Raw genomic sequence first — 27935 nt, forward strand, 5'->3', positions numbered from 1 at the left:
GATCCTTTCAAAAATTATAAGTAAGTTTTGCCACCTTGAGTGTACCGAAATAGGAAATTTTGGGCTCTGGCCCATGGACTAATACGTCTCATCACTCAACCAAGTGACAGCTGAGTGATGAGACGTATCTGACAGTACACGTTGTGTCCACATGAACTGATTCAACCTCCTCTGATTCTCTTACCTGGATTTATGAGCATGCATCAACACAACCTATTGACCATTGGTTTTCATAAAAACACATGTTTTTATACTTGATTACTGATTGATGGATATTATTATTGATCATGATTAATATCAATGTTTTCCCAAGGCCTCACCAATAAATCTGCACTGTTCCCCCACATTAGTGGATAGGAATAAATCATTCCAAATAAAAAGGAAGATCACTCAGTACTGCAGTGTGTCTCTAGCAACATCTGCTCCTAGAGTGCATGTTTAATAATTTTCCTTCTAATGTATTAAGACCACGGTGTCCATCCTGTTACATGACAAGGACAGAGTGAAAAATAGTCATGATAAGAATAGAAAATCTGGAAACACTGAAACATAATTATTGCAGATGGACTCACTTCCACATTACCACCCCAACCCGACTGCATGATGTTCGCTGTCTCTCAAAATCACTTGTGATCATGTTCCCAAGTGCCACCACCTTTGTTCTTCACCATGGTCTGCCTATGGGGTTGGGGGAAAAACTGATGCCTGGTGAGGCCTGGAGAAGAGTGGCTAGGACAGCGTCTAGCAATGGCTCCAGCCAAGGGGTTCAGTTGTAGCCTGTGGACTTCCAGGGCAGGAAGGGGACCATGGAGTGGGGAAAGACCTCGGGTAGGAGCCCTACACTGGGCCTTCAAAGTTGTCTGAGTGAGGTGGTGCCTTGAGCGCTGTGGTTCAAACACCGGATTACGTTGGGGTTTAGAGTCGGACATTCTGCAAGGTGGACTAAAATGACAGTTTAGCATCATGGGGACCAGAGGAACCCCGATACCGCTAAACCTCAAACCCAGGCGCCGTGCTTTCCTCTGGGGCTCTGTGTGCAGCATCAGCCGTTGCTCCGGAGCCAAACTTTGGCATGACCTGCGACCGGAGCGAGGATTCTTACAACACATTGTTCTCCCCTCGCGTTCCTTCTTAGGAGCTGCAGACAGCAGCTTCTTATTTCTATTTCCATCAGAATGATTCTCTTTTTCTGAGCGGTGACACACTGAGGCTGTAGATATCTTGTGACTGGATGACTTATCTGTCCTTTCAGCCTCCTCTAAAGGAGATTGATCTGAAGGGTGCTGGTTGGCGACGATTTGGTCAGCAATGACGGGGCGTCTATGAGGTGTTGATCTGGAGCGTCTTATGGGGACGCCCTCCACCAAAAGGTTCACTCCCGCATAGTGAGGAACTTCAACTGCAGCCTGAGTTTGTGATAGGATGACATGCATGACTAGCATAGAAGAAATGAATTGGATTTGAATTTTCTGCTGTTGCCCTCAAGGACAAATACTATTTGTGTTGTCTCACAATATTGCATAGTCTGATGTGTACACACATTTTCAATAATGATGTACCAACCTGTTTGTAGATGAGCTCGAAGCCTCCTGTGTAGGCACTGGGGTCAGCCTGGCGGTCCAGCACGACCCTCAGCATGTCACGCTGCACGGCAGGGCAGAGGCGGGAAGTCACGGCAGTAGAACATGCCATGGTGGGGCTGGCATTGATCTCTAGAAGCCAGGGTCTTAGATCTCTGCCCAACATGAAGTCTGCTCCGTACAGCTCAAAGCTGGCCTTGCGTCCCTCCACCAGGTCCTGGGCTGTCTGGAGGGCATGGACCACTGCCCGCTGCATACCTGGTACTACCACCTCCCCCCACTGCGCCCCTCGCCCCTGCTCCTGCAGGAAAGCCCTAAACTCCGAGCAAGACCACATGTTGTCCTCCGGAAGTCCTGGATGCCGGTCTGGGGATGGCAGGAAGTGCTTCTGTATGGAATTATTACACAGGTGGACTGAGCTAAAAGATGAAGGATCAAACAAGGTGACATTAAAGTGGAACAGTAAAGAAAGGTGTTAAAATGTACATGTAAATATATCTGAACATGAGTAAATATACGTATATTAAACATCTGATATACAGGTAGTCCCAGGTTACGAATTTACGAACCGACCTCCATAAAGCCTTTTTTTTTTAAATCGAGTTACACACAGTGGTTCGTACTAAGGAACGGACCGACTACTCTGTGGGACGCTCAAAACACTGCGCGTTTTAGGCGGTTCGTCGGCCCGAGGGAGAGCAACGTCACGCCGTCGTCGCCATTTTGAGTCGGATTGCGTAAACGTTGTGCGCGTTGTGTTTTCACTTAAAGCAAAGGAAAACGATCCTGACTGAAACCAAAGTGGAAATAATAAAGTGTCCAGAGAGTGGTGAAACGCTCTCATCGGGTTTCCCCCCACTTACCCGGGGAGTTGAGCCCCGAGCGGGCTCTCATTTCCGGCGTCAAACGGCCTCCGCCGGTGGCGACCCGCTCCCAGGACAGTGGCAGGGGGCGTTTGAAACGTAAGAAACCTTATACCTATACATACATCCTCTCTCTCAATTAGAGATATTGTACTTGAGTTACATCCATTACTATTACTGCGTTATTATATTGTAACGTGCATGGATAAGTAGACACGTTGGCCGCTGGCTGACGGGTCCGATCCTTTAGTCGAGCGGTCAGCGCTGTCTCCTGCGGTGCGGGCGATACGGGTTCGCGTCCCGGCCGCGGCAGTTCCCGTGGTAGCCCCCCGAATGCGCTACATTGGTGTCAGAAGTGGGAAGGTGAGACCGTAAGGAAGCGCTTGCGCCCAGAGGTGTGAAGAAACTGATATGCTTAAGCGCTGGGAAAAGTTTCCCGAAGGAGGGGGGTAATGTAACGTGAATGGATAAGTAGACACGTTGGCTGACGGGTCTGACCCTTTAGTCGAGCGGTCCGCGATGCCTCTCGCGGTGCGGGCGATACGGGTTCGCGACCCGGCCGCGGCGGCTCCTGTGGCTGCCCCCCGAATTCGCTACAATATTTATGATGTTTTAGGTAAAATATGTACTGTATACGAAGACAAACATTTGACTAATTGATACTGGATGTGAACTGTACGCAACCGTTCTGACTAAGATACAAACTCGACTTAAGAACAGACTCAGAAACGGAGCTCGTTCGTAACCCGGGGCCTTTTTTTTACAGCATAATCAAATTGTATGTGCAGTATCTATGTCTAGCCTATTTTCTAGCCTTTACGTGGGGTAGGAGAATGATTTAAGCATTTTCACTCTCCAGAAGATGTGGTTTACCAACAGGACTGTTGTGCATTGTCCTTCAAGCCTGTTCTTGTATTTCTGATGCTGAGGCCCAGTGTCTGACCTGTCGAGGGTTTTTGTTGAATAGGGCTGAGTGGAGAAGCGCAGGTAGCACTCTCTGTAGAACCAGATGGTCAGCGGGTTCCAGTCGGTGACCAGGAACCACTGACGCAGATCGAATTTGGTGTCGTGGATCAGTAAAGGACGTTCCAGATACTTCTGCACCACCCACTTACTGTCCTTTATCAGAGCCGGGTCACTGTCCACCAGTGTCAGGATATGATCTAGATCATTCATACACATTATACCTGGGGGGGGGGGCACAGTGTGAAGCAGGAAAGAAATTGAGCAACACAAATCAACAATACAGTCTTGACTTGTTCCTTATCCGATGTGAGGGTCTAAGGACAGGTTGTCGTGTTAATGTAAAGCCACTTGAGGGAAGTTTATAACTTGTGATATTGGGCTATACAAATAAAATTGACTTGACTTGAGCTGGTTCGAAAATGCAGGAGGGTGAAATTATTGTCAGAAATAGAAATGTTAACTGTGGCCCCCCAAACAAGATATTCTAGTGTGTCTTTACAATTAACAATTGGCATTAGAATCCCATTTTTCCTTTCCAAATTACTTTTCCTTTTAACTGTGAAAGAATGTGTTCAGAAGAAATCGCTGTGTCAACATGTTGTAATACACATCACAATCCTTACATACAGGAGAAAAAGGGCAAAAAAGGTCTAAATGTTGTTTGTCATATTTGGGAATCTTGTTTTGTTTTGTTTTGTAATCTTGTTTGCAATGGTGATGGACAGGTTGATGGACAAAATCAGGCAGGAGTCTCCATGGACTATGATGTTTGCGGGTGACATTGTGATCTGTAGTGAGAGTAGGGTGCAGGTGGAGGAGAGCCTGGAGAGGTGGAGGTATGCACTGGAGAGAAGAGGAATGAAAGTCAGTCAGAGCGAGACGGAATACCTATGCGTGAATGAGAGGGACGACAGCGGAATGGTGAGGATGCAAGGAGTAGAGGTGACGAAGGCATATGAGTTTAAATACTTGGGGTCAACTGTCCAAAGTAACGGGGAGTGCAGAAGAGAGGTGAAGAAGAGAGTGCAGGCAGGGTGGAGTGGGTGGAGAAGAGTGTCAGGAGTGATTTGCGACAGAAGGGTACCAGCAAGAGTTAAAGGGAAGGTTTACAAGATGGTTGTGAGACCAGCTATGTTATATGGTCTGGAGACAGTGGCACTGATGAAAAGACAGGAGGCGGAGCTGGAGGTGGCAGAGTTGAAGATGATAAGATTTTCATTGGGAGTGATGAAGATGGACAGGATTAGGAACGAGTATATTAGAGGGACAGCTCAGGTTGGATGGTTTGGAGACAAAGCAAGAGAGACAAGATTGAGATGGTTTGGACATGTGTGGAGGAGAGATGCTGGGTATACTGGGAGAAGGATGCTGAATATGGAGCTGCCAGGGAAGAGGAAGGCCAAAGAGGAGGTTTGTGGATGTGGTGAGGGAGGACATGCAGGTGGCTGGTGTGACAGAGGAAGATGCAGAGGACAGGAAGAAATGGAAATTGATGATCTGTTGTGGCGCCCCCTAACGGGAGCAGCCAAAAGTAGTAGTAGTAGTAGTAGTAGTAGTAGTAGTAGTAGTTGTAGTATTATATTGGAATCTTGTGCAGCTATGAGGGGCAGGAGATAAAAACAATCATCAAGAAATTCCTTGATGATAGGTTAAAGGGTTGTAGAGACAACAACAGTATCTACTTGATATGTTGCTGAGAAAGGAAGCCTTACCCCTCCCCCTTGACTTGGCCCCTGGTTTGATTATCCAGATGTTGTGTAGGCCATCTGTATCCAGCTGTGGGCAAACCTTCTGTAGTCTGGTTAACATGGCCTGGCAGCGCTCCACAAAGACACCACCACCTCTGATCAGCCCACCTTGACTACACACAAGTGTTTTAACAAGCTGTCACTGGACTTGGGATTAAGGGCTGGGCAATAAGTCAACATTACCATTTATCATCTGTCAATAGTATTGTATTGCAAAGAAATTTGGATATTGCCATACCGTGACACATATTGGGATACACAACTTTGTAGTCTATATTGATTGTAATGAGAATCTCAAATTTTTGTTTGTTTGTGTGTTTCTTTGTTTTTTCCCCCTTTTTCTCCAATTGTACAATTAAAATTGGAGAAAAAGGGGAAATTTTGTCAATTACCCCACTCTTCCGAGCCTTCCCAGTTGCTGCTCCACCCCCTCTGCCGATCCGGGGAGGGCTGCAGACTACCACATGCCTCCTCCCATACATGTGGAGTCATCAGCTGCTTCTTTTCACCTGACAGTGAGGAGTTTCACCAGGGGGACGTAGCATGTGGGAGGATCACGCTATTCCTTCCAGTCCCCCCCCCCCCCAAAAAAAACAGGCACCAGGACACATACCCACATCCGGCTCCCCACTCGCAGACACGGCCGACTGTGTCTCTCGGGATGCCCGACCAAGCCGGAGGTAATACAGGGATTCGAGCCGGCGATCCCCGTGTTTGTAGGCAACGGAATAGACCGCTACATTATCCAGACGCTCGGGAATTTCTAACTTAAAATTTCTCACAAAAGGAGGTATGAAGTATTTGAGGGAGTATTATTTGCATACTAGTTTTGGTTTCACATTATACTTTACATTATTAGATATGGTATTTTGTGTAGTATGCAAATCGATATCGTGTCAAATTTGCGATATTTATCCTAATCAACGATATTTTCCATATCACCGAGCATGACTTGGAATGAATTATGTACATACAACATAATGATTCACATTTGTGTTGTCTTAAGTTTTAACACGTCCACGAATCATTCCAGCAAACCAGCGAGTTTAAAAGAACACGTACTTACTGCACAACCAGTCCGTAGTCCTGCAGAAACTCCGCCCACTGCTGCTCTGTGAGGGCGGGGGGCGTTTCCATGGATACGTCAATGTCACTGTGTTCAAGTCTGCTGAGAAACTCCTGGCATACGTGCAGAGCTCTGTCAATCATTACCGGACCAACAGATCGGCATTCAGCGTGTTTCCTCCGTCTCGTCTGACCTGTGAAGAGAAACCAGACGACTCAAACACGCTGTCACGAGCCCTCAGGAGTTCATCTTCACGTGAAACCAGACGACTCAAACACGCTGTCACGAGCCCTCAGGAGGTCATGAACTCCTGAGTTCATGAATTCAAGTTCTTGAGTTCAAGAGTTGATTACAGCACTTTGGAAAAATATCCAGACTGCGTCACCGCATTCTTTGTGGTCAGTTTGGTTCAAGTTTCCACCAAAAACAGCCTCGTGTGATACTGGTTAGTTCAGTAGGTAACGCTCCATGGGTACACGCCACAGAGCATCCTCGTTATCGTGCTCTTATCCCAGACTTGGTGGGTATCTGTAGACATACATGCATTATTTATGTGTCATTAAGGTGTTACCGTCACGTCTGGCAGCGACTTTGTCCTCAACCTTGGGTTCCTCTGCCTCTCCGATGTCATAACATCTTGTCTCAGCCACGTACTGCAGCAGGCTGGTGCAGGCCGTCCTCCTGAAGTCCTCTTCAGACAGACAGAGAGAGCAAGAGGAACAAGGAGTAAACACATGTGTGAGAGTGGATGTGGACAAATTAATCATTTGCCAGTAACAAAATCCATCCATCGATCCATTATCCATCCATTACCCAAACCGGTTATCCTGCTCTCAGGGTCGTGGGGATGGTGCAGCCTATCCCAGCAGTCATTGGGCAGCAGGCGGGGAGACACCCTGGACAGGCCGCCAGTCCATCACAGGGCCGACATACACACACACATTCACACCTAGGGACAATTTAGTACGACCGATTCACCTGACCTACATGTCTTTGGACTGTGGGAGGAAACCGGAGCCCCCGGAGGAAACCCACGCAGACACAGGGAGAACATGCAAACTCCACACAGAAGATGACCCGGGACGACCCACCAAGGTTTGACTACCCCGGGGCTCAAACCCAGGACCTTCTTGCTGTGAGGCGACCGCGCTAACCACTGCACCACCGTGCCACCTATAACAAAACCATGGTTGATAAGTCATAATTTTGAGGAAACCTATGAAGGCATGCTTCTCATCTTGTGCCCCGAGCTTGTAGCATCGAGGGAAGAAGGTGTCTGGGTCTGCTGTGTCGAACCACTGAAGGTTCCTTAGGTTCACACATAGCCCAACCTTAAAGAAAGTGAAAAATAGCAAGAATGACTGACCGACAAGTTTGCCTGGCTCAGGGTAAGAATTCAACAGCGTGCAGTTTGACTGCGTAGACAGCGAAACCCTGTCGCCCGACCTTAGTGGTGAAGGTGCCAACATTTGCGTAGTGATTGGTCATTTGGTCCTTCCGTAAGGAGCGACAGTCTATGGAGTCCCTGCGTGTCGTCCAGTAGAAGAAGGTTGTTTCATTACGGACCATGCGGGACTACATGAAGAAAAGGCAAGAAGTCAGTGAGCCAGTTAAATCACGACCTTACACAATGAGAGGACGATTTCAACCTCACTCGTTGGTTTTCATATCTTGCAAGAGGTCTGAGCGAAGCTGCTGGGTTCCCCTGAATATTGACCTACCATGAGGTCGTACAGGTCATTGAGGTCCTCCTCTTTCACTCCATCCTCAACCCCGTCTGTAAGATGACAAAAGAGTTGTGCACGTGTGTATGAGGAATCAGGAATATTTATTTGTCGTTTCATTTCATGCACCTGCGCACCTGAAATGAAACTAAACATGGTTTCCCCCAGCCCACAGCAGTGCAACACAAAGACAAAAACACACATCCGAACTACAAGAACACATATCCAAACTACACCAAAACCCCTACTAAAATCACAAAACACATATAGCCAATATATCAATGACAACAAAAAAGTCACTGTCCTAGAGGGCGAATGCCAGCATGACTGTTGGAACTGCCGGTCTGCATGGGCTAGCAGTTAGCTTAGCCTGCCCGCTTCCGCATTCTGTCAGACCGCCCTCTTCAGGCACAGCTCCAGGCAGGGCCGTGGACCCTGGGCCCACAGGGCGCAGCAGACCAAGCTCTCCCAGCCGATCCAACGCCAGCTCTCCCAGCCATCAAACGAAGACACAAACTTAGACGCAGACGTGGACAAAGACACTGCATGGACGGTACTGGGTGAGGCCGGCGCAAACGTGAATTTGCGCCGCCATGGCGTACCATATGTGTCACACACATAGTATGGTATGCATATGTGTGTGCGTTTGTGTATGTTAGTTTGTGCATGTGTTTAAATGTGTCTATGAGTCTGTGTGTGTGGGCATGTGTGTAGCTGGGTAGGGGTCTTTCTGTTGTGACATCTGCTGGTAGATGTTTTGCGGTGTACAATTTATCATCTGACAGTTGTACACCAAGCTACTAAATACTGCAGTTACATGCACACCTGACCTTCATTTACCAGCAGCTCCATCAAAACATCTTTTGCTGCGCCTCAGACAAAATCACAGCACATCTGCAGAAGTCGCAGCATGGAAAACTGTAGAATTATGCAGCAATATTATTTTGATATTGCAGGAGTGGAATTTTGCACGGCCCTGTCGGCTTTTATCTCACCTATTCTGAAGCCAAGTCAAGTCAATTTTATTTGTATAGCCCAATATCACAAATTACAAATGTGCCTCAGGGAGCTTTACAGCAACACAACATCCTGTCCTTAGACCCTCACATCGGATAAGGAGCAACTCCCTAAAAAACCTTTAACAGGGAGAAAAAACAGGAAGAAACCTCAGGGAGAGCAACAGAGGAGGATCTCTCTCCCAGGATGCACAACGTGCAATGATGTTGTGTTTATACACTTTACACAATACAACACTGAAAGATGATAACCCAATTATAATGGAATTATAAAATTCATGAAGAATATGATGAGCAGGATGCCAAGCAGTGTCCAGACGCCACCGGAACAGCCTAGGACCTGAGCCACGCGACCAGCATCACCATGTAGACCTGACAGGAGGACAGACTACACATGCACACGGGGGAGACTCGCATCACACCATTCACATACAGAAAAGGAGGAAGGAGAAGACATCATTCAGAGAGAGATAAAAGACACATGAGAGAAGAGAACAGTTTGCAATAGTCAATAATCTATACGCTGTAATTTATACGCTGTAATCTATACTCTGTAATCTATACACTGTAATCTATACTCTGTAATCTACGTATACTCTGTAATCTATATGCTATAATCTCGTTGGCAGAACAGTGGTTGGTAAATTCATCGAGACAGAAACCAACCCACCATGCAGTACAGGTTGTGAAGCACTCAAAGCCACTGTAACGAGGTTAAAATTAATGTTTTTATTTTATTTTGTTTGGGTATGAAATATCACCAAATCCTGTCTGTGTGCTGTTATTTGTGTTTACTACATTTTATTTTATGTCATTATTTACTTTTATGTATGTTTTACAACGACCGTCATATACGTGTACTGTCGCTTTAAGAGAGAGGTCTTGTGGGTACACGGAAGAGGGAACGCGGGAGAGGCCATTTTTGTTTTGTGGGAGGAGTCTCAAGCAGCAATCGAGCCGAGACACACGTGTTTCTTACCGTGGGACAGTTTTGCTGGTTGAGGAGAACTTAACCTTGAGTATCCCTGTAAGAAGATACTGCAAGCTGTGGGATAAAATACTTGTTTATCCTTTCTTACATCGGAGTCCCGTGGACGGTTTCTCCTTCCAACGCACACGAGTGGAGTCCGGGCAGTGGTTGAACTTCGACCCCCACGTCCGTAAGAAACACCGCTCCCGCTGGAGGACTGGACGGTTGTCGAAGGGTTTGAATCCAAAATAAATGGCAAGGTGGGCCAAATAGAGTCCTGTGTGTCCCCGCTCCTTCCTTGATCATGATGATGATGATGAGAGACTGAGGGCCCCCCACAACACCTGGGGCCCCACACAACTAGAACACAACGCAGAGCTACTGATGAGAGTGACGGGCATGCAGCAGGCTGACCAGCATAGAACAGCATAGGACTGCCCCCGTTACATTGGTGCCGTGACCCTCCTGGATCCTGAGAGTGACATCAGTTGCTCGCCGCAGGAGGCTGCTGTCGTCATCAAGCCCCAGACGTCCTCAGGTATTTCTACAGACTGTACACTCATGTTACAGTGGACTGGAGTTGAGCTGTGTGGACACTGGACAGTCATAGCTGTGGTTACCATGGACTGGGCTTGTGAACAGGACATTTGTATATACTGAAGGAAGAAAAACACACGAAAAAAAAAAGGAAAAAAAGGTTAATGTTGATGTGATTGAAGGACTCTATTGATCTAAACTACTGGATATGTGCATATGTGAATAATCTATTGGTGAATTTGTTGATTGTGTGTGATTGTTTCAATCTCTTAGTGATTTCTAGATTCAATTATTTAAATGAATTGAGCTTTTCACTTTTTTATTTTATTTTTTATTTTATCTGAGTGTTAGAGGTAGGAACATGGAGGAGGGTGGTTCGTACGTAGGTGGGGGTAACATTGCTGGTCAGGATCTTTTGGATCGCCAGTGTGCTATGGAGAGGGGGTACCAGTTAGATGTGGGTGGGGGTTTACGGCTAGGTGTAGGTAGGAGTTTCGGGCAGCTCTTAGAGGGCGGGGAACCAGACACCAGAGCACCAGGACCTAGAGACCCGACCACATTTGGCACTCCTCAGTTCACCTCCACACGCTACGTAGAACGGGCCAGGCCAGGTATCAGCGAAGGGGCTGTGCTAGGTAACAGCGAGCAGCCAGTGGGTGAGTTAGCCATGCTCATTACTCGGTTAGCAGAGAAGATAGGAGAGTCAATCACTGCTAAGCTGCAGGAAACACAAGTGCTTAGAAACACACACACAGACAGTGCTAGGTCTGCTGAACAGCGTTTGGAGACAGCTCCTAGTGTTAGAGTAGTAATGCAAACAGACGCTAGGGAGCCTCCTATTTTCAGGGGCGATAGCTCTGATAAGTTTACAGTTCATGAGTGGGAGAGCCTTATGACTTTGTATTTGAGGAAGCGAGCCATTCCAGTTAATGAGCAGTCACATGAGATTCTAGCTAAGCTTATGGGGAAAGCAAGGGACGTGGTGAGGATAAAGCTGCGCAACACATCTGTCGACCACATAGCGAACCCCCACATTATTTTTGATGTACTGAAGCAACACTTTAGTGACTTCACATACTCGAGCATGCCCCTGGCGGACTTTTACAGTACGCTGCCCAAGCCAGGTGAGGACGCTATGGAGTATTGGATTAGGCTTAATAAGACAGTGGAGGTGGCTGACGAATGCTTGAAGTGGCAGGGCCGTAGTATTGAAGAGCCAAGCCACGAGGTAAGCATGATGTTTATCAAACACTGTCCAGATCAGTCTCTTGCCAATGTTTTTAAGTTCAAGTCCGCAGGGAAATGGTCTGCTAGCGAGATCCAGGAGAGGCTTGATGAGCACATGCTGGAGAGGAAGTCCCGTGTTGCTGCAGGTGGACAACGTGAAGCAGGCGCTGTAGAGCGTAGGTTCCATTCACAGGTTCATGTCCCTGTAGTCGACATGGCTCCCGACTTGAACACGACCGTGCCGGTGGTGCCATCTCCCGTTCCGGCTCATGCGTCATCTCCTATACCATTTTTTGCAAGGTCTCCTACACCGTCTCCCGCACCGTCTCCCACACCTGTCTCTGGCGGTGATGACTATATGAGGAGTTTGGTGAGCTTGCTAGACCGTTTGGTCACAATGCAGACTCAGGTTCCAGTTAGCGCTGCAGTCCGGACACCGACGCTGACTCAACCGCCAGCTAACGCCGTAGGGCGGGTGCCAGACGCACCACAGAGGTTGTGCAGGATTTGTAAGTCTCCGGATCACTCCACATTTTCCCACTGCAGCCGGGAGAACCGATGTATAAACTGTTTGTCTCCTGGTCATTGGAAGAGGGACTGTCCTCACCCTCAGCCGCCCAACCAGCTCCGTTCTCAGCCTGGTGGAAGAGCTGGTCGTCAGTCTCGTCCGTTAAACTACTAAACCCACACCTAGAGAGGGATGGTGTGGGTAAAGTAGATGTATCCCTCACTGATGTCTCCGACCTGGCTCACTTGTATGAAGACAAGTGTGCCAAAGCACCTCAGGGTTCGCGTATGGTCATTCAGGCGACACAGAGGATTCAGGCTTTCAGTGACTTGTTCTATGCTCCTGTTCTTGTCAACCAGAGTGTGCAGCTTAATGGCATGTTGGATACTGGCTCTATGTCATGCAGTATCAGTGAAAATGCAGTAGAGAAGCTCCGCTCTGGGGGTGTTTTACCTGAGAAGCAGCAGCCTGAAGAGAACATTGTCTTGATTGGCTGCGGTGGTCTGGAGACTAGGCCTGATGGTTTTTATGACCTCAACATGCAGCTTTATGGTGTTTCCTTTGTCATACCCACTCTGGTCGTGCCCGGTCAGCATGATGATCTGATAGTCGGCACAAACGTCATTAAACATGTGGCCCATGTACTCAAGAGTGGTACTGAGTACTGGGACATCGCGTCCGGACAGGAACATCCGTCTAGTCCTGACGTTGAACAGTTCTTGTCCATGTTCACGAATGTAGAGCGCTGGAGGGGTGGTGCAGTTCCTGAGAAGATAGGTACTGTTAAGCTCACCCAGGCCGTGACACTCTTACCGAGGCACGAGCACTTAGTCTGGGGCAGACTTCCTGCTAAGGTGCCTATGTCAGCTGGAAGCACTGTTGTTGTGGAGCCGACAGACTCCAAGGCCATGCCACGCAGTGTCCTCGTAGGTCGACTTGTCACACCGCTCTGGGGTGATAGGTGGGTACCCATGACTGTTGTCAATCCATCTGACAAAGCCATCACACTGAAAAGGAACTGCAAGTTGGCTGATGTGTTTCCATGCTTGGCGATTGAGGACTTTAATGTTTTCCAGGGACTGCAATCAGTTGCAGGGAGGCATGAGTCCAACGCCACAGATAGTGCCTGTCCCCCTGTCCAGCCGGCTAGGAGTTTGTCAGAGCTCGGACTCAGTGACATTGACCTCAGCTCCTGTCAGGTTAGTGAGGCATGCAAGTCCCAGCTCACTCAGCTGCTCACCGAGTACCATGACATCTTCTCCAGGGACTCTCTGGACTGTGGCGAGGTCACAGGATACACACATCGCATCCATCTGGTGGATGAGCGCCCCTTTCGCTTGCCCTACAGGAGGGTTCCCCCAGCCCACTATCAGAAGTTGAGACAGGTTCTCACTGATATGGAGGAGAAAGGGATTATCCGGAAGTCCTCGAGCGCATACGTTTCACCGCTGGTTATGGTGTGGAAGAAGGATGGCGGGCTTCGGATCTGCACTGATTTCAGATGGCTGAATGCTCGGACCTTGAAAGACGCTCATCCCTTGCCACACCAGTCGGACTGTCTTGCCGTGCTGGGTGGTAACTGCCTCTTTAGTACGATGGACCTCACCTCTGGCTTCTTCAACATCCCAATGCATGAAGATGACAAGAAGTACACTGCTTTCACGACTCCCCTTGGGTTGCATGAATACAATCGCATGCCACAGGGCCTTTGTAATAGCCCTGCAGCCTTCATGAGAATGATGATTGGGATCTTTGGGGATCTGAACTTCACGAAGCTTTTGTGCTATCTTGATGATCTTCTTGTCTTCGCGCCGTCAGAGGTTGAGGCTCTGTCGAGGCTCCGCACTGTGTTTCAGAGGTTGAGGGAGAACAACTTGAAACTGGCTCCGAAAAAGTGTCATCTGCTGCAGAAGCGGGTGCGGTTTTTGGGCCACGTGGTTGATGGCGGAGGTGTGTCTGTCGATCCCTCCAAAGTAGAGGTCATCTCCAACATGACAGTGCAGGATCTCATGGAAGGTGATGGGTGCACGCCTTCTGTTCGTAGGATCAAATCTTTCCTTGGTATGGTATTTTACTACCAGCATTTCCTCCCGAACTGCTCCTCCGTGGCTAAGCCCCTGTTCGCCCTTACAGCTGGACAAAAGAGGAGGGGGAGGTCAGCTAAGGATAAGAAGCCCCATGGCAGCTTCCGTAAGCTTACCTCCGCAGACTGGACGGTGGAATGTGGGGAAGCATTTGATCTGTTGAAGACGATGTTACTGGAGTGTGTGGTGCTTGCCCATCCAGACTTTGAGGTGCCTTTCATTTTGTCGGTCGATGCGTCTTTGGACGGACTCGGCGCGGTGCTGTCTCAAGTGCCCCGAGGAGAGTCCAAGGCCAGACCTGTTGGTTTTGCAAGCAAGTCCCTCAGTGCCTCACAGCGGAAGTATCCAGCTCATAGACTGGAGTTCATGGCGCTGAAGTGGAGTGTTTGTGAAAAGTTCAGCCACTGGCTGAAGGGTCAAAGCTTCACCGTTTGGACAGATAATAATCCGCTGACTTATCTCCTAACGAAGCCGAAGCTTGACGCGTGTGAGATCCGCTGGGTGTCTAAGTTGGCGTCTTACACTTTCGATCTCAAACACCTGCCAGGGAAGAAAAACGTGGTGGCGGATGCCTTGAGTCGCGACCCTTTTTCCAAGCCCGTCAGTCAGAGGCTACTTAGGGAGCCCTACCCGGCCCTTGTTCAGGAAGCCGACGGGGTTGAGGGGGACTCTGTGCAGGATGTTTTCAGACTCAGTTGCCAGTCCCAAACAGTGAGTAGTGCGCGATCTGGGTTTGCTTGTGATGCAGCTGAGGTCAGGGCTTTTTGTCAAGCCAAATGTGACTGGCCTGATGCATCAGTATTCACAGCACTCAGTTTGGTCCAGCACGTTCAGCATCTGTCGGGTGGTCAGGATACACTGCCAATGTTATCCACCGAGGAGCTCAGGTTGAGTCAAGAGCAGGACCCCTGCATCTCCAAGGTGTTGCCCTTTGTCGCTGTTCGGAAGCGGCCATCGAGACGTGAGAGGCATGGTGCTGACCAGAAGGTCCTCAGGCTGTTGAAACAGTGGGAGAAGTTGGAAGTCAATGATGGTGTCTTGTACAGGGTGACAAAGGACCCAGTGTCCAAGCAGAGGAGGTCTCAGTATGTTTTACCTCTGAGTCTGAAAGACAAGGCACTGTCTGGCATCCACGATCACGCTGGTCATCAGGGCCAGGACCGTACTCTCTCTCTTGCAAGGCAGCGTTTTTATTGGCCTGACATGGAGAGGGATATCAGAGCATATGTCAGATGCTGTCGGAGATGTGTGTTTGGGAAGACCCCAGAGCCAGCTGCTTGCGCGCCCCTGGAGAGCATTAAAACTTCCGCACCGATGCAGCTTGTGTGTATGGATTTCTGGTCCGCTGAGGACAGTAAGCAGCGGTCAGTCGATGTCTTAGTGGTTACTGACCACTTCACTAAGCTTGCTCACGCGTTCCCCTGCACCAATCAGACAGCGAAGCAGGTCGCCAAGAAACTCTGGGATCATGTATTCTGTGTTTACGGGTTTCCAGAGAGAATACATTCTGACCAGGGCACAAACTTTGAGAGTAACCTGATTGCAGAGCTTCTCAAGTTGGCGGGTGTAGCGAAGTCCCACACGACGGCCTACCATCCTATGGGTAATGGCGGGACAGAGCGTTTTAATCGCACGATGGGGAATATGCTCCGTTCCCTTCCGCTTCAGCAGAAGCAACAGTGGCCTCAGCAGATCCATTCTCTCACGCTCGCGTACAATGCCACTGTTCACGAGACCACGGGTTACGCGCCTTTCTTCCTGATGTATGGGCGTGTCCCAAGACTGCCGGTGGATGTTATGTTCAGGCAGGTTTTGCATGACCCTCACGTTGTTGATTATGACTCTTATGCTCAGTCTCTGCTTTCCTGTCTAAGGAGTGCAATGGAGATCGCTCAGAAGCACTCCACGGCTGAGCAACAGCATCAGGCGCGACAGTACAACAGACATGCCAAGGGCACTGTCCTGTCTGTCGGGGATCGTGTTTTGGTTGCGAACCAGAGTGAGCGAGGGAAGAGAAAGTTGGCTGACAAATGGGAGAACGGAGTGTACACGGTTGTCGGTGTCAACCCCAATATCCACGTCTACAAGATTCAGGATGCAGAGGGGCACACCAGGGTGGTGCACAGGAACCGTTTGTTGGAGGTCAACTTCTTGCCCCTTCCTGAGTTAGATCAGGGTGAGGAGTCCAGTACAACCAGTCAGTTGTTTGACTGCGCAGAGTCCGATGAGGAGGACAGTGCAGATGGCCTGACGGTCTCAGGGGATGCAGTGGGGCTAGCAGACTCATCACTTGGAGACTCACCTAGATCTGAGTGGGCAGAAGCGGAAGAGTTCATTCCGTCTAGTCTGGTAGTCAGTCCTGTGGGGGCCACTGCTCAGTCTCCACCCAACACACACGCACCACACAACACACATGCACCACACATAGAGGCATCACACTCACTCGATGTAGGTGTTATATCTCACACTGATTCGCACACAGGGGCACCACCCTCACTCGATACAGATGTTGCAGCTCGCACTGTCTCACGCACACAAGTAGAGAGCGATGGTCGAGTTAGGACACGCACAGGGAGGGTGGTGAGGTCAGTGAACAGGTTAATAGAATCTATGGCTCAGATGCCATTTCTACGGAGTGTGAGGGTTTGAACTTTGATGGAGGTTGGAGTCATTCAAACTAGTTTAATGTGAGTTATTAGGTGTCTATCAGACAGGGTTGTTTTGGGCCAAGTGCATGGTGTGGCGTATCAGGCGTCACATTGATCTAGGGGAATACTGAGACTTGATCAACCTCATTATTTTCTGAACCTCGTAACCGAGGTAGCTCCTAAGTTGACTGGAGGACTAGGTCCTTCTTTTCACTTGTGCCAGTAGTCAGTGATGGGCTTTTCCTTTCCTCTTTCTCTTTTTATCCTGCTGTCAGGATGTTGGTGAATTTCAGGAGGGGTGAATGTAACGAGGTTAAAATTAATGTTTTTATTTTATTTTGTTTGGGTATGAAATATCACCAAATCCTGTCTGTGTGCTGTTATTTGTGTTTACTACATTTTATTTTATGTCATTATTTACTTTTATGTATGTTTTACAACGACCGTCATATACGTGTACTGTCGCTTTAAGAGAGAGGTCTTGTGGGTACACGGAAGAGGGAACGCGGGAGAGGCCATTTTTGTTTTGTGGGAGGAGTCTCAAGCAGCAATCGAGCCGAGACACACGTGTTTCTTACCGTGGGACAGTTTTGCTGGTTGAGGAGAACTTAACCTTGAGTATCCCTGTAAGAAGATACTGCAAGCTGTGGGATAAAATACTTGTTTATCCTTTCTTACATCGGAGTCCCGTGGACGGTTTCTCCTTCCAACGCACACGAGTGGAGTCCGGGCAGTGGTTGAACTTCGACCCCCACGTCCGTAAGAAACACCGCTCCCGCTGGAGGACTGGACGGTTGTCGAAGGGTTTGAATCCAAAATAAATGGCAAGGTGGGCCAAATAGAGTCCTGTGTGTCCCCGCTCCTTCCTTGATCATGATGATGATGATGAGAGACTGAGGGCCCCCCACAACACCTGGGGCCCCACACAACTAGAACACAACGCAGAGCTACTGATGAGAGTGACGGGCATGCAGCAGGCTGACCAGCATAGAACAGCATAGGACTGCCCCCGTTACACCACGTATATGTAAACTAAGGCAAAAAGATGAGTTTTAAATTTGGATTGAAAGGACTCAACAGACTCTGATTGTCTGATGGCAGCAGGCAGGTTATTCCATAAGAACGGGGGCCCGATAGGAAAAGGCCCTGCGACCAGCTGACTTCTTTTTAACTTTGGGTGCACACAGGAGCCCTGTATTTTGAGAGCAAAGAGCTCGAGATGGACTGTACGGTTTAAGGAGATCAGACAGGTAAGATGGGGCAAGCCCATTAAGGATTTTATAGGTCAGCAGAAGCAGCTTGTATTCTGATGTAACATGGATAGGAAGCCAATGAAGGGAGGCAAGAATTGGTGTGATATGGTCAAATTTTTTAGATTTAGTTAGGATTCTAGCTGTAGCATTCTGAAACATCTGAAGACTTTTAGTACTAGAATGTGGCAGGCCTGAGAACAGAACATTACAGTGATCAAGTCTGGATGAAACAAATGCATGTATTAGAGTCTCTGCATCAGCCATGGACAGGAAAGACTGAATTCTAGCTATGTTACGTAAGTGGAAAAAAGGTAGTCTTGGTGATTTCTTTAATTTGCTTATCAGAGGAAAGGCTGGGATCAAACGTAACACCAAGATTTTTGGCTGCCACAGTTTGCGAAATCACAGAGTTGTCGATTGTTATCGTTACATGATCAAATTGGTGTCTGTGTCTCGCAGGGCCAATGACCAGCATCCCAGCTTTATCTGAATTTAAAAGCAGGAAATTTGGTGACATCCAATTTTTCACAGTACGACAATGTACCATTAGTATTTAATGTTTTGATTTCATATTTAACACCCTACTTGCACTCCCCAGGGGTCATATTATATCTCTTGTGTTATTTCACTTCCGGTGTGGGAAGATGGCGGCGTAAATTCACGTTTGCAGTGGGCTCACCCAGTACCGTCCATGCAGTGTCTGTCCACACCTGTGTCTAAGTTTGTCTTCGCTTGATGGCTGGGAGAGCTGGCGCTGGATTGGCTGGGACAGCTTGGTCTGCTGCGTCCTGCGGGCCCAGGGACCACGGCCCTGCCTGGAGCTGTGCCCGAAGAGGAAACACCGAGGGCGGTCTGACAGGACGCGGAAGCGGGGCAGGCTAAGCTAACTGCTAGCCCATGCAGACCGGCGGTTCCGATAACACCGAGGGCAGTCTGGCGGTGGCCTCGCCTAGCCTTGACTGTGTTTTTAGTGTCGTCGTGTGGAGTGCGGGGAGGTGTGTCGAGGGTGTCTGGCAGGGACAGCTGGCGTTGGATCGGATGAGGGAGCTTGGTCTGTTGCATCCTGTGGGCCCAAGGACCACGGCCCTGCCTGGAGCTGCACCCGAGGAGCAAACACCGCGGGCAGTCTGACAAGATGCAGAAGCGGGGCAGGCTAAGCTAACTGCTAGCCCATGCAGACCGGCAGTTCTGACAGTCATCCTGGCTGGTGTTCGTTCTCCTTGACAGTGATTTTTTGTTGTTGTTTAGTTTAGATATATTGTGTTAGTTTAGATATATGCGTTGTTGTAGTTTTTGGATGTGTGTTCATCTTTGTGTTGCACTGCTGTGGACTGGGGGAAACGAAAAATCTTCCGTCAGAACTACGAGGGCTTGACAACTTTTTAGCCAGTCCAACAGACACAATGACCTCTACCTCATATAGTACGGTCGAGATAACGTTAGGATGCAGGTATGAATGAAATCAAAATGAAATGACTGACTGAATTCATAGACCTTTGTGATTATCAGCAACTTGTCTCACCTGTGACCTGAGCGCTGTCATCCCCATCATGGCCATCCTCCTCCTCTTCACCATGACAATTAGATACCCGCTGGGCGGCTCGGGGCAAACAACGCTCAATCCACCCTCTGGCCCGCAAGGCAGAACGGATGACTGGATATGGTCCCTGCACCGTAAACACCTTCTGCAGCTGAGGTACGAGGGGTTAGCAAGGGTTGATGGTGTCAGAAAGACCAAATATAAAGTTTACCCCCAGGAGGGGTGGATCAATGTGTCACATGTGTCATGATTAACTCTGTGCTCTGTTTGTATTCACCTTTACAGCTTTCTCCACCAGGGCCTTGGCTGTTCTCAGTTTGTCTGGGTTGATCACTGGCAGGGTGAGCCCTCTGCGATGTAGCCTCCCATCCACTGGGGGCACTATGGAGCATAATGCTGACTGTCAGGTGAAACTCTTCAAAGGTGTGTGTATGTGTGTGTGTGTGTGTGTGGGGGGGGGTTCTCACGTGGTATGTGTTGCATGCTGCTCTCATGCAGTTGACTCCCTCCTGGCTGGTCAGAAGGATGTTTTCGGCTCTCTGATCACAGCAGCAGAGAACTGGTTTAATTATTATAAGCATAATTCTCTCAGCAGTCACTGTAGCCACGACAACATCACAACATCATTGTAGTGATCACACCAAGTGAGGAATTACACACAATAAAATGCTGACGGAAAAACTGGTTTGTGTCAAGTCAATCTGCAACAAGACCAGGAACTGAATGTTGGAATATTTAATATTTCTGTTTGTCTTGTGTCAGTACGTCATCATCCCTGTCTGGAGGACTGGATATGATTCATTGTCTTATGAACAGACAGTCAGACAGACAGCCAGACGGAGATAGGTAGACAGACAGACAGATAGATAGATAGATAGATAGATAGATAGATAGATAGATAGATAGATAGATAGATAGATAGATAGATAGATAGATAGATAGATAGATAGATAGATAGATCTTGTTCTTCAAGGCCTCCTCAGATTGCCAGCACCATCAGGAGGACATGCTTGCCAAACAGGTCTCCTCCAGTTCTCTCTGTCCTGAGCTGATCTTGTTGCCTCCGATATTTTCAGACTAAGCCATTCTATGACATCATCATGATACTGCCTTTTTGGTCGGTCTCTCTTGCACTTTGCTGGTGTAGTTCCCCAAATCGCTGTCTTGGTTAATTTATTTCCCCCTGGACGACAGGTATGCCCAAAGTATAATAGCTTTCTTTTCATTATATGTGCCATTAGTCCTCTTTTTGTTCCTAATTCATTACGGATTCTCGCATTCGTTCGTTTCTCCATCCAACGTATTGGAAGCATCCTACGATAAAGCCACATCTCTGCAGCCTCCACCCTGTTTACCATCTCTTTCTTCGATGTCCAACTTTCAGCTCCGTATGACAACACTGGCCAGACGAGTGCTTCAAGTAGACTGACTTTCACTTCTTTTCTTATTCCCCTATCTCTCCATGTGGGTACCATCTCCATCAGTCTTTTCTTTGCTAGGGTGATTCTGATTTTTATGTCATCTGTTCATCACCGTCATGTTTCTTAACTGAACCCAAGTATTTGACGCTCTCTAGGTGTTCTACATCTGGTCCATCTACTGAGATGCGAAATCTGCTTCACCCACTTTCATGCACGCTGTCTTTTTCACATTCAAACTGAGCAGTCTCTTTTTACCTGCCTCATTTCCTCGGCTTGACATTTCGTTTGGGTCTTGCTGTCTATCAGCTGCTAGTACCATGTCATCTGCAAACCTAAGACTGCTTATCTTATAACCGCCTATGCTCGCTCCATATTCATGTATAGCTCCCTCACGCGTCACTCATTCTGTATCTAGTGTGAATACGCGTGGTGATGCAGTGCAACCTTGTCGTACACATTACATTACATTACAGTCATTTAGCCGATGCTTTTATCCAAAGCGACTTACAATAAGTGCATTTAACGTAGGAAATCAGGAGAACTACTAGTTATCAGAGGTCATAAGTGCATCTAAACAAGCATCTAAGATCAAAACCCGTGTAAAGTGCAAGAAGGATTTTTTTTTTAATGAGTGAATACAATAAGTGCTAAGAACAAGTAACAGGGTAGTAGTTCTTAAAGAGCTGAGTTTACAAACTGCGCCGAAAGATGGGCAGCGATTCCGCTGTCCTGACATCAATGGGGAGTTCATTCCACCACTGTGGGGCCAGGACAGAAAAGAGCCGTGACCGGGTCGATCGGCAGCAAGGGCCTCTGAGCGACGGGGCAACCAGGCGTCCCGAGGCAGCAGAGCAAAGTGGTCGGGCGGGGGTGTAGGGCTTGACCATGGCCTGGAGGTAGGAAGGCGCTGTTCCTTTCACTGCCCTGTAGGCTAGCACCAGAGTCTTAAACTAGATGTGAGCAGCTACTGGGAGCCAGTGTAGGGACATGAGAATGGGAGTTGTGTGGGAGAACTTAGGGCGGTTGAACACCACACAAACTGCAGCTTTCTGAACAAGCTCCAGAGGTCTGATGGCTGACACCGGGGCGCCAGCAAGGAAGAAGTTGCCGTAGTCCAGTTGGGAGATGACCAGAGCCTGGATGAGCACCTGTGCCATCTCGTCGGTGAGGAATGGGCGAATCCTCCTGATGTTATAGAGGAGAAATCTGCAGGAGCGAGCAACCGATGCAACGTTGTCAGCAAACGATAGTTGGTCGTCCAGGATCACACCCAGATTCCTCACAGTCCGATTTGGTGTCACCACGGTGTTGTCAATGGTGATGGCCAGGTCTCGGTGCGGGCAACCTTTCCCCAGGAGGAACATCAGCTCTGTCTTGTTCAGATTGAGCTTCAGGTGGTGTCTCGCCATCCACTCCGAGATGTCAGTCAAGCACGCAGCAGTGCGTGTCTCTACTTGTTTGTCAGAGGGTGGAAAGGACAAGATCAGCTGGGTGTCATCGGCATAACAATGGTAAGAGAAGTCAAGCGAGCGAATAACGGAACCCAGGGATGTTGTGTACAGGGAGAAAAGGAGAGGACCCAGAACCGAACCCTGTGGAACGCCTGTAGTCAGTCTGCGAGGCTCCGACACAGATCCCCTCCATGTCACCTGGTAGGAGCGACCCGTCAGGTAGGTTGCAAACATTGAGAGTGCAGAGCCTGTGACACCCAGCCCCTCGAGGGTAGAGAGGAGGAACTGGTGGTTCACTGTGTCGAACGCAGCTGACAGGTCCAGGAGTATCAGGACAGAGGAGAGAGAGTTTACTCTCGCAGAGTGCAGCGATTCTGTCACTGCAAGGAGGGCCGTCTCTGTGGAGTGACCCACCCTGAACCCAGACTGGTTGGGGTCCAGGAGGTTGTTCTGGTGGAGGTACAACGAAAGTTGGTTAAAGACAGCACGTTCGAAAGTTTTGGATAGAAAGAGTAGAAGGGAAACTGGTCTGTAGTTTTTGACATCAGAGGGGTTAAGTGATGGTTTCTTGAGAAGGGGGGTGACTCTAGCAGTCTTGAAGGCAGATGGAAAGCATCCTGCCTGGAGGGAGGTGTTGATGAGGTGGGTTAGATAGGGAAGGAGCTCAGGTGCTATAGACTGAAGAAGAGGGGAGGGGAGCATGTGGTGGGGCGACTGGATGTGATGAGGTTTAGAACCTCGTCGGAGGAGAGGGGAGTGAGGTGGGATAGGGTGGGACGTGGAGAGGTGAAGGCGGGTGCAGAGGGTGGGATAGTGCAAGCAGCACTAACCGGGTGGTGAGAAAAGGAGGATCTGATGTCATTTACCTTCTTGTCAAAGAAGTTAGCGAAGTCATCAGGGAGAAGGGAGGAAGTAGGAGGAAGAGGTGGGGGTTGAAGAAGTCTAGAGAAGGTTTCAAATAGTTTCTTAGGATTAGAGGCAGAGGATAGCATTTTGGAGCGATAGAAGGCAGCCTTAGCAGCAGAAAGGGAGGAGGAGAAAGTGGAAAGAAGAGACTGGAAGTTGAGAAGGTCCTCTGGGAGTTTGCCTTTTCTCCATTTGCGCTCTGCCACTCTCAGGCTCCGTCTGTCAGCACGTACTGAGTCGGTCAGCCAAGGGGCAGGTGGAGTTCGGCGTGCAGGCCTGGAGGTGAGTGGACAGAGATTGTCCAGAGAAAAGGAGAGGGTAGAGAGAAGAAGATCAGTAGCAGTGTCAGGGGGTAGGAGAGAGAAAGATTCAGGTGTAGGGAGGATAGAGGTAACAGAGGAAGAAAGATCAGTGGTGGAGAGAGAGCGGAGGTGTCTACGGGTGGAAACCATGTAGGTAGGGGAAGGGGTTGAGGGGGGTGAAGAGAGGGAGAGAGAGTAGGACATGAAATAATGGTCAGAGAGCTGGAGGGGAGTAACAGAGAGATTGGAAATAGGACAGTGTCTAGTAAAGATAAGGTCCAGCTGGTTGCCGGCCTTGTGGGTAGGAGGAGAGGGTGAGAGGTGAAGGTCAAAGGAGGAGAGGAAAGAGAAGAGGATCTAGCTTGTTAGTGTGGATGTTGAAGTCACCGAGAAGGATAAGTGCAGAGTCATCAACAGGGAAGTGCGAGACAAGTGTGTCAGGCTCCTCCAGAAACCCACCAAAGGGGCCTGGTGGGCGGTACACAACCACGATCATGAGTTTGACTGGATAAGAGACAGTAACAGCATGAAATTCAAAAGAGGGTGGAGAAAATTGTGGAATGGAAACAAGAGAGTATTTCCATTTCAGGGAGATCAGCAGGCCAGTACCACCACCCCGCCTCCCAGCTCTGGGAGTGTGAGAAAAAGAGTACACATCAGACAGAGCTGCGGGTGTGGTAGTGTTTTCTGGCATGATCCAGGTCTCAGTTAGAGCAAGAAAGTTGAGGGAGAGCAAGGATGCATAGCCTTAGATAAACTCAGCTTTCGGCACTGCAGACTGGCAATTCCAGAGCCCTCCGTCACCACTTGCTCAACGTGAGTGGAGAGAGTGGGATAGATGAGATTGGTAGAGTCACAGCGCCTAGGAGTGACCCAATGTCTATGCCAGCCCCGGGAAGAGGAAAGGACAGGAATGTGAAGGAAACACATAGTCTATACTAGGTCCACAAAATATAGATGACTGACCGGATCTAAAAAGAGTAGTCCATGCTTGACGAAGTCTTGGCTTGAAAAAGTCACGCTTGCGTTTGTTTACTCTAGCCTTCGTTCAATAGGCTTGTTTGCCTGAGGCTTGGAAGTAGCAGCAGTGATTTAAAGAACACTGATTGCTAATTGTCTGCCATGATTACAGGCCACACCCTGGCCACTTAACACCCAATTGGCCAAAGAGGTACACTGAAAAGAGGCCTATTGCCCAGAAACTGGTCACTTATGTAAAACTCTCAAACCTCACGCAATACTATTAAAACTGCAAACAGCAAGTTACCAAGGAATATATTTATAAGCTGAAAGGATAACTAAGTCAAAACAGCTAGGCAACAAGAAATATTTAAGGGCACACTAGGTGAAAAACAGCTACAGCTAGAATAAGTAAATAAGACAAGTAAGTAAATAGAATAAGACAGCTATAGCTAGAATAAGATCCCACCAGGAACCAGCAGCAGATGTATAGACAAAAGGACTAATACTCAAGCAGCTGGAATAAGACTAGAAGCAACTTGTTAAGCAAGAAAGATGATACTTACTCTGTTCTATATGAACCAGCAATCCAGAATCACCCCCAGAAGTTAAAATACACCCTTCTCTACTGGAAAAGCTTCTGTGTTCTCACCCTTCCATCTCACCACTGCTGTCTGGCCAGACAGACAGACAGACAGACAGATAGATAGACAGATAGAGAGAGAGAGAGAGAGAGAGAGAGAGAGAGAGAGAGAGAGAGAGAGAGAGAGAGAGAGAGAGAGAGAGAGAGAGAGAGAGATAGATAGATAGATAGATAGATAGATAGATAGATAGATAGATAGATAGATAGATAGATAGATAGGCAGACAGACACAGACGGATAGGTAGACAGACAGACAGACAGACAGACAGACAGACAGACAGACAGACAGATCGATCGATCGATAGATAATATTGACAGTCTAAGGTGAAAACAAACCTTTGGAGCAGGTTAAAACCCCCTTTTCTCTCGTCTAGTGTTCCAGATTAAAGGCTGGTCTATGAGAGACTTGGTGCACATGATGTGAGGAGCAGTCAGGCTACAAACACATACACCCCCTCCCTGTACAAGCTGAGCAGTACACACGGCGTGTCTATAAATATCATTACACACAGCCGCACCTGTACTGCTTGTCTCTCCTCTGAGGAGGGATGTAAACTGTCTGTCTCTCCTCTGAGGAGGGATGTAAACTGTCTCTTCTCTGGGGATGTAAACTGCCTGTCTCTCCTCTGAGGGGGGATGTAAACTGTCTGTCTCTCCTCTGAGGAGGGATGTAAACGGTCTGTCTCTCCTCTGAGGAGGGATGTAAACTGTCTGTCTCTCCTCTGAGGAGGGATGTAAACTGCCTGTCTCTCCTCTGAGGGGGGATGTAAACTGTCTGTCTCTCCTCTGAGGAGGGATGTAAACGGTCTGTCTCTCCTCTGAGGAGGGATGTAAACTGTCTGTCTCTCCTCTGAGGAGGGATGTAAACTGCCTGTCTCTCCTCTGAGGGGGGATGTAAACAGTCTGTCTCTCCTCTGAGGAGGGATGTAAACTGTCTGTCTCTCCTCTGAGGGGGGATGTAAACTGTCTGTCTCTCCTCTGAGGAGGGATGTAAACTGTCTGTCTCTCCTCTGAGGGGGGATGTAAACTGGGTTAAACGTCCTGCTGAATGTGGAGACAGCCTAGCCGAGTGAGAGCTGTCTCTGGCTTCACTCGGACACGTCCCCGCGCACGCGCACTCACGCGAGCATGTTCCTGACGAACCCGAGCACGATATGGTCAAATCTCAACCCAGCGTGCACATATCGTCCTTTTGCAGAACCATGTGTGGGATACATACCTCTGACTAACACTGACCGTGGCGTCCCCGCTGCCCCTCTCTTCCACTCATCCGTCCCGGACAGTCCCGCCGCAACACATCCCAACACAGCATCTTCAGCAGCCGGCCAGCATCAAGATGAAACACAGCATCTTCAGCAGCCGGCCAGCACTCAGTCAATTAAAACGAGCGCGATGCAAATGGTTGACAACGTGTGACGATAGAAACACATCCTGCTCTCTCCTTCATGGCGGGATAGCTGTGCATACGACGACCCCTGACTCGGTCGCCCCGCCCCGCTGCCTCTGGTCGCCCGGTGATTGACCCTCTCTCCATGCTCAGCCCCGCCCCCGCTACGCTTCCGCACACTGTTTCCCATCCCCATGACAACCGCAGCCAGCAGACGCGCAACACCACGCAGGTCAACGAGCAAACATCTCCCGCCTCTGCTCGTGCGTTCAACAACCTATGACGCTGTCAGTCGTAGCGGCGTAGCGGTTATTACGCACCAGACAACGCACCCATATCTATGCTGATGTTTATGTTGATATTTACGTTGATATTTATGTTGCTATGTATTGGGTAAGGGCTTCCTGTTACTCACATTTATCAGCTGAGCCAAACGGGTCCGGTGCTTTCCCAGGCGGTCTAACTTGCTGCTGTGTCATCAGAAGACCAGTCCAGCTGGTGGGCTGGCCTCCTGGGGCAGATCTGGTGTGTTTAGCTGGTGGGCTGGCCTCCTGGGGCAGATTTGGTGTGTTCAGCTGGTTGGCTGGCCTCCTGGGGTAGATCTGGTGTGTTTAGCTGGTGGGCTGGGCTCCTGGGGTAGATCTGGTGTGTTCAGCTGGTGGGCTGGCCTTCTGGGGTGTTTAGCAATGACCAGACTGCCACGTGTACCTTGATCAAAACATTATATTGGGTCTCGGATGACACTGAACACAAATCCGGGTTCAAGACAACGTCTGTCCAGTAGATACGCTGCAGCATATATACATGTAATGATGATGATGATGATGATGATGATGATGCTATAGGCTGCATTACACACACCCGCGAGTCACATCTGGCCAGCTGATTTAAAGTACGCCCGCGGCACGCCGACGCCATCGCAGCCATGTCCCGAGTCCACGAGTTCACGAGCTGCATCGCGATAGTAAAAACTCAATAAATCCCGAGTACTTGTGCAGAGGCGCTCACCCGCCGTCCGCAAGGTGGAGACCGCGCGCCGAGGAAGAGTCGGGCGTTCAAGTCTCGGTCTGCTTGACGACAGCGTACCTGGCGGTGTGCTTATCGCGCCTCGCTGTTCCTCGCGGCGAGTTGCAGA

At 49.0% G+C, this 27935-nt stretch overlaps 1 protein-coding gene across 1 annotated transcript; it reads right to left on the bottom strand.

Annotated features, from left to right (window-relative positions):
• Window positions 1-404: 404 nt before the first annotated feature.
• ttll3 (tubulin tyrosine ligase-like family, member 3) lies at window positions 405-27727 on the bottom strand. Its single transcript, XM_056273495.1, has 14 exons — window positions 27216-27727; window positions 26633-26725; window positions 20198-20269; window positions 20008-20111; window positions 19713-19881; window positions 7945-8000; window positions 7670-7798; window positions 7440-7554; window positions 6795-6914; window positions 6224-6416; window positions 5122-5270; window positions 3387-3630; window positions 1564-1999; window positions 405-1406 (listed from the first exon to the last, which is right to left on the bottom strand). Exons 1-14 carry the CDS (start codon window positions 27277-27279, stop codon window positions 624-626), a joined length of 2727 nt encoding a protein of 908 aa, XP_056129470.1. The 5' UTR covers window positions 27280-27727; the 3' UTR covers window positions 405-623.
• Window positions 27728-27935: the final 208 nt, after the last annotated feature.

The sequence above is a fragment of the Lampris incognitus genome, chromosome 2 (genome assembly GCF_029633865.1).
Source record: "Lampris incognitus isolate fLamInc1 chromosome 2, fLamInc1.hap2, whole genome shotgun sequence".
Lineage (NCBI taxonomy): Eukaryota > Metazoa > Chordata > Actinopteri > Lampriformes > Lampridae > Lampris > Lampris incognitus.

What these genes read in the sequence shown, in the direction of transcription:
- ttll3 (XM_056273495.1), bottom strand. Translation starts at nt 27,279, where the DNA reads ATGACACAGCAGCAAGTTAGACCGCCTGGGAAAGCACCGGACCCGTTT. An exon ending in ATGACCTGTACGACCTCATG is followed by an intron (nt 7,799 to 7,944) that starts GTAGGTCAATAT and finishes TTCTTCATGTAG; the next exon opens with TCCCGCATGGTCCGTAATGA. An exon ending in TCAACAAAAACCCTCGACAG is followed by an intron (nt 2,000 to 3,386) that starts GTCAGACACTGG and finishes TTCATCTTTTAG; the next exon opens with CTCAGTCCACCTGTGTAATA.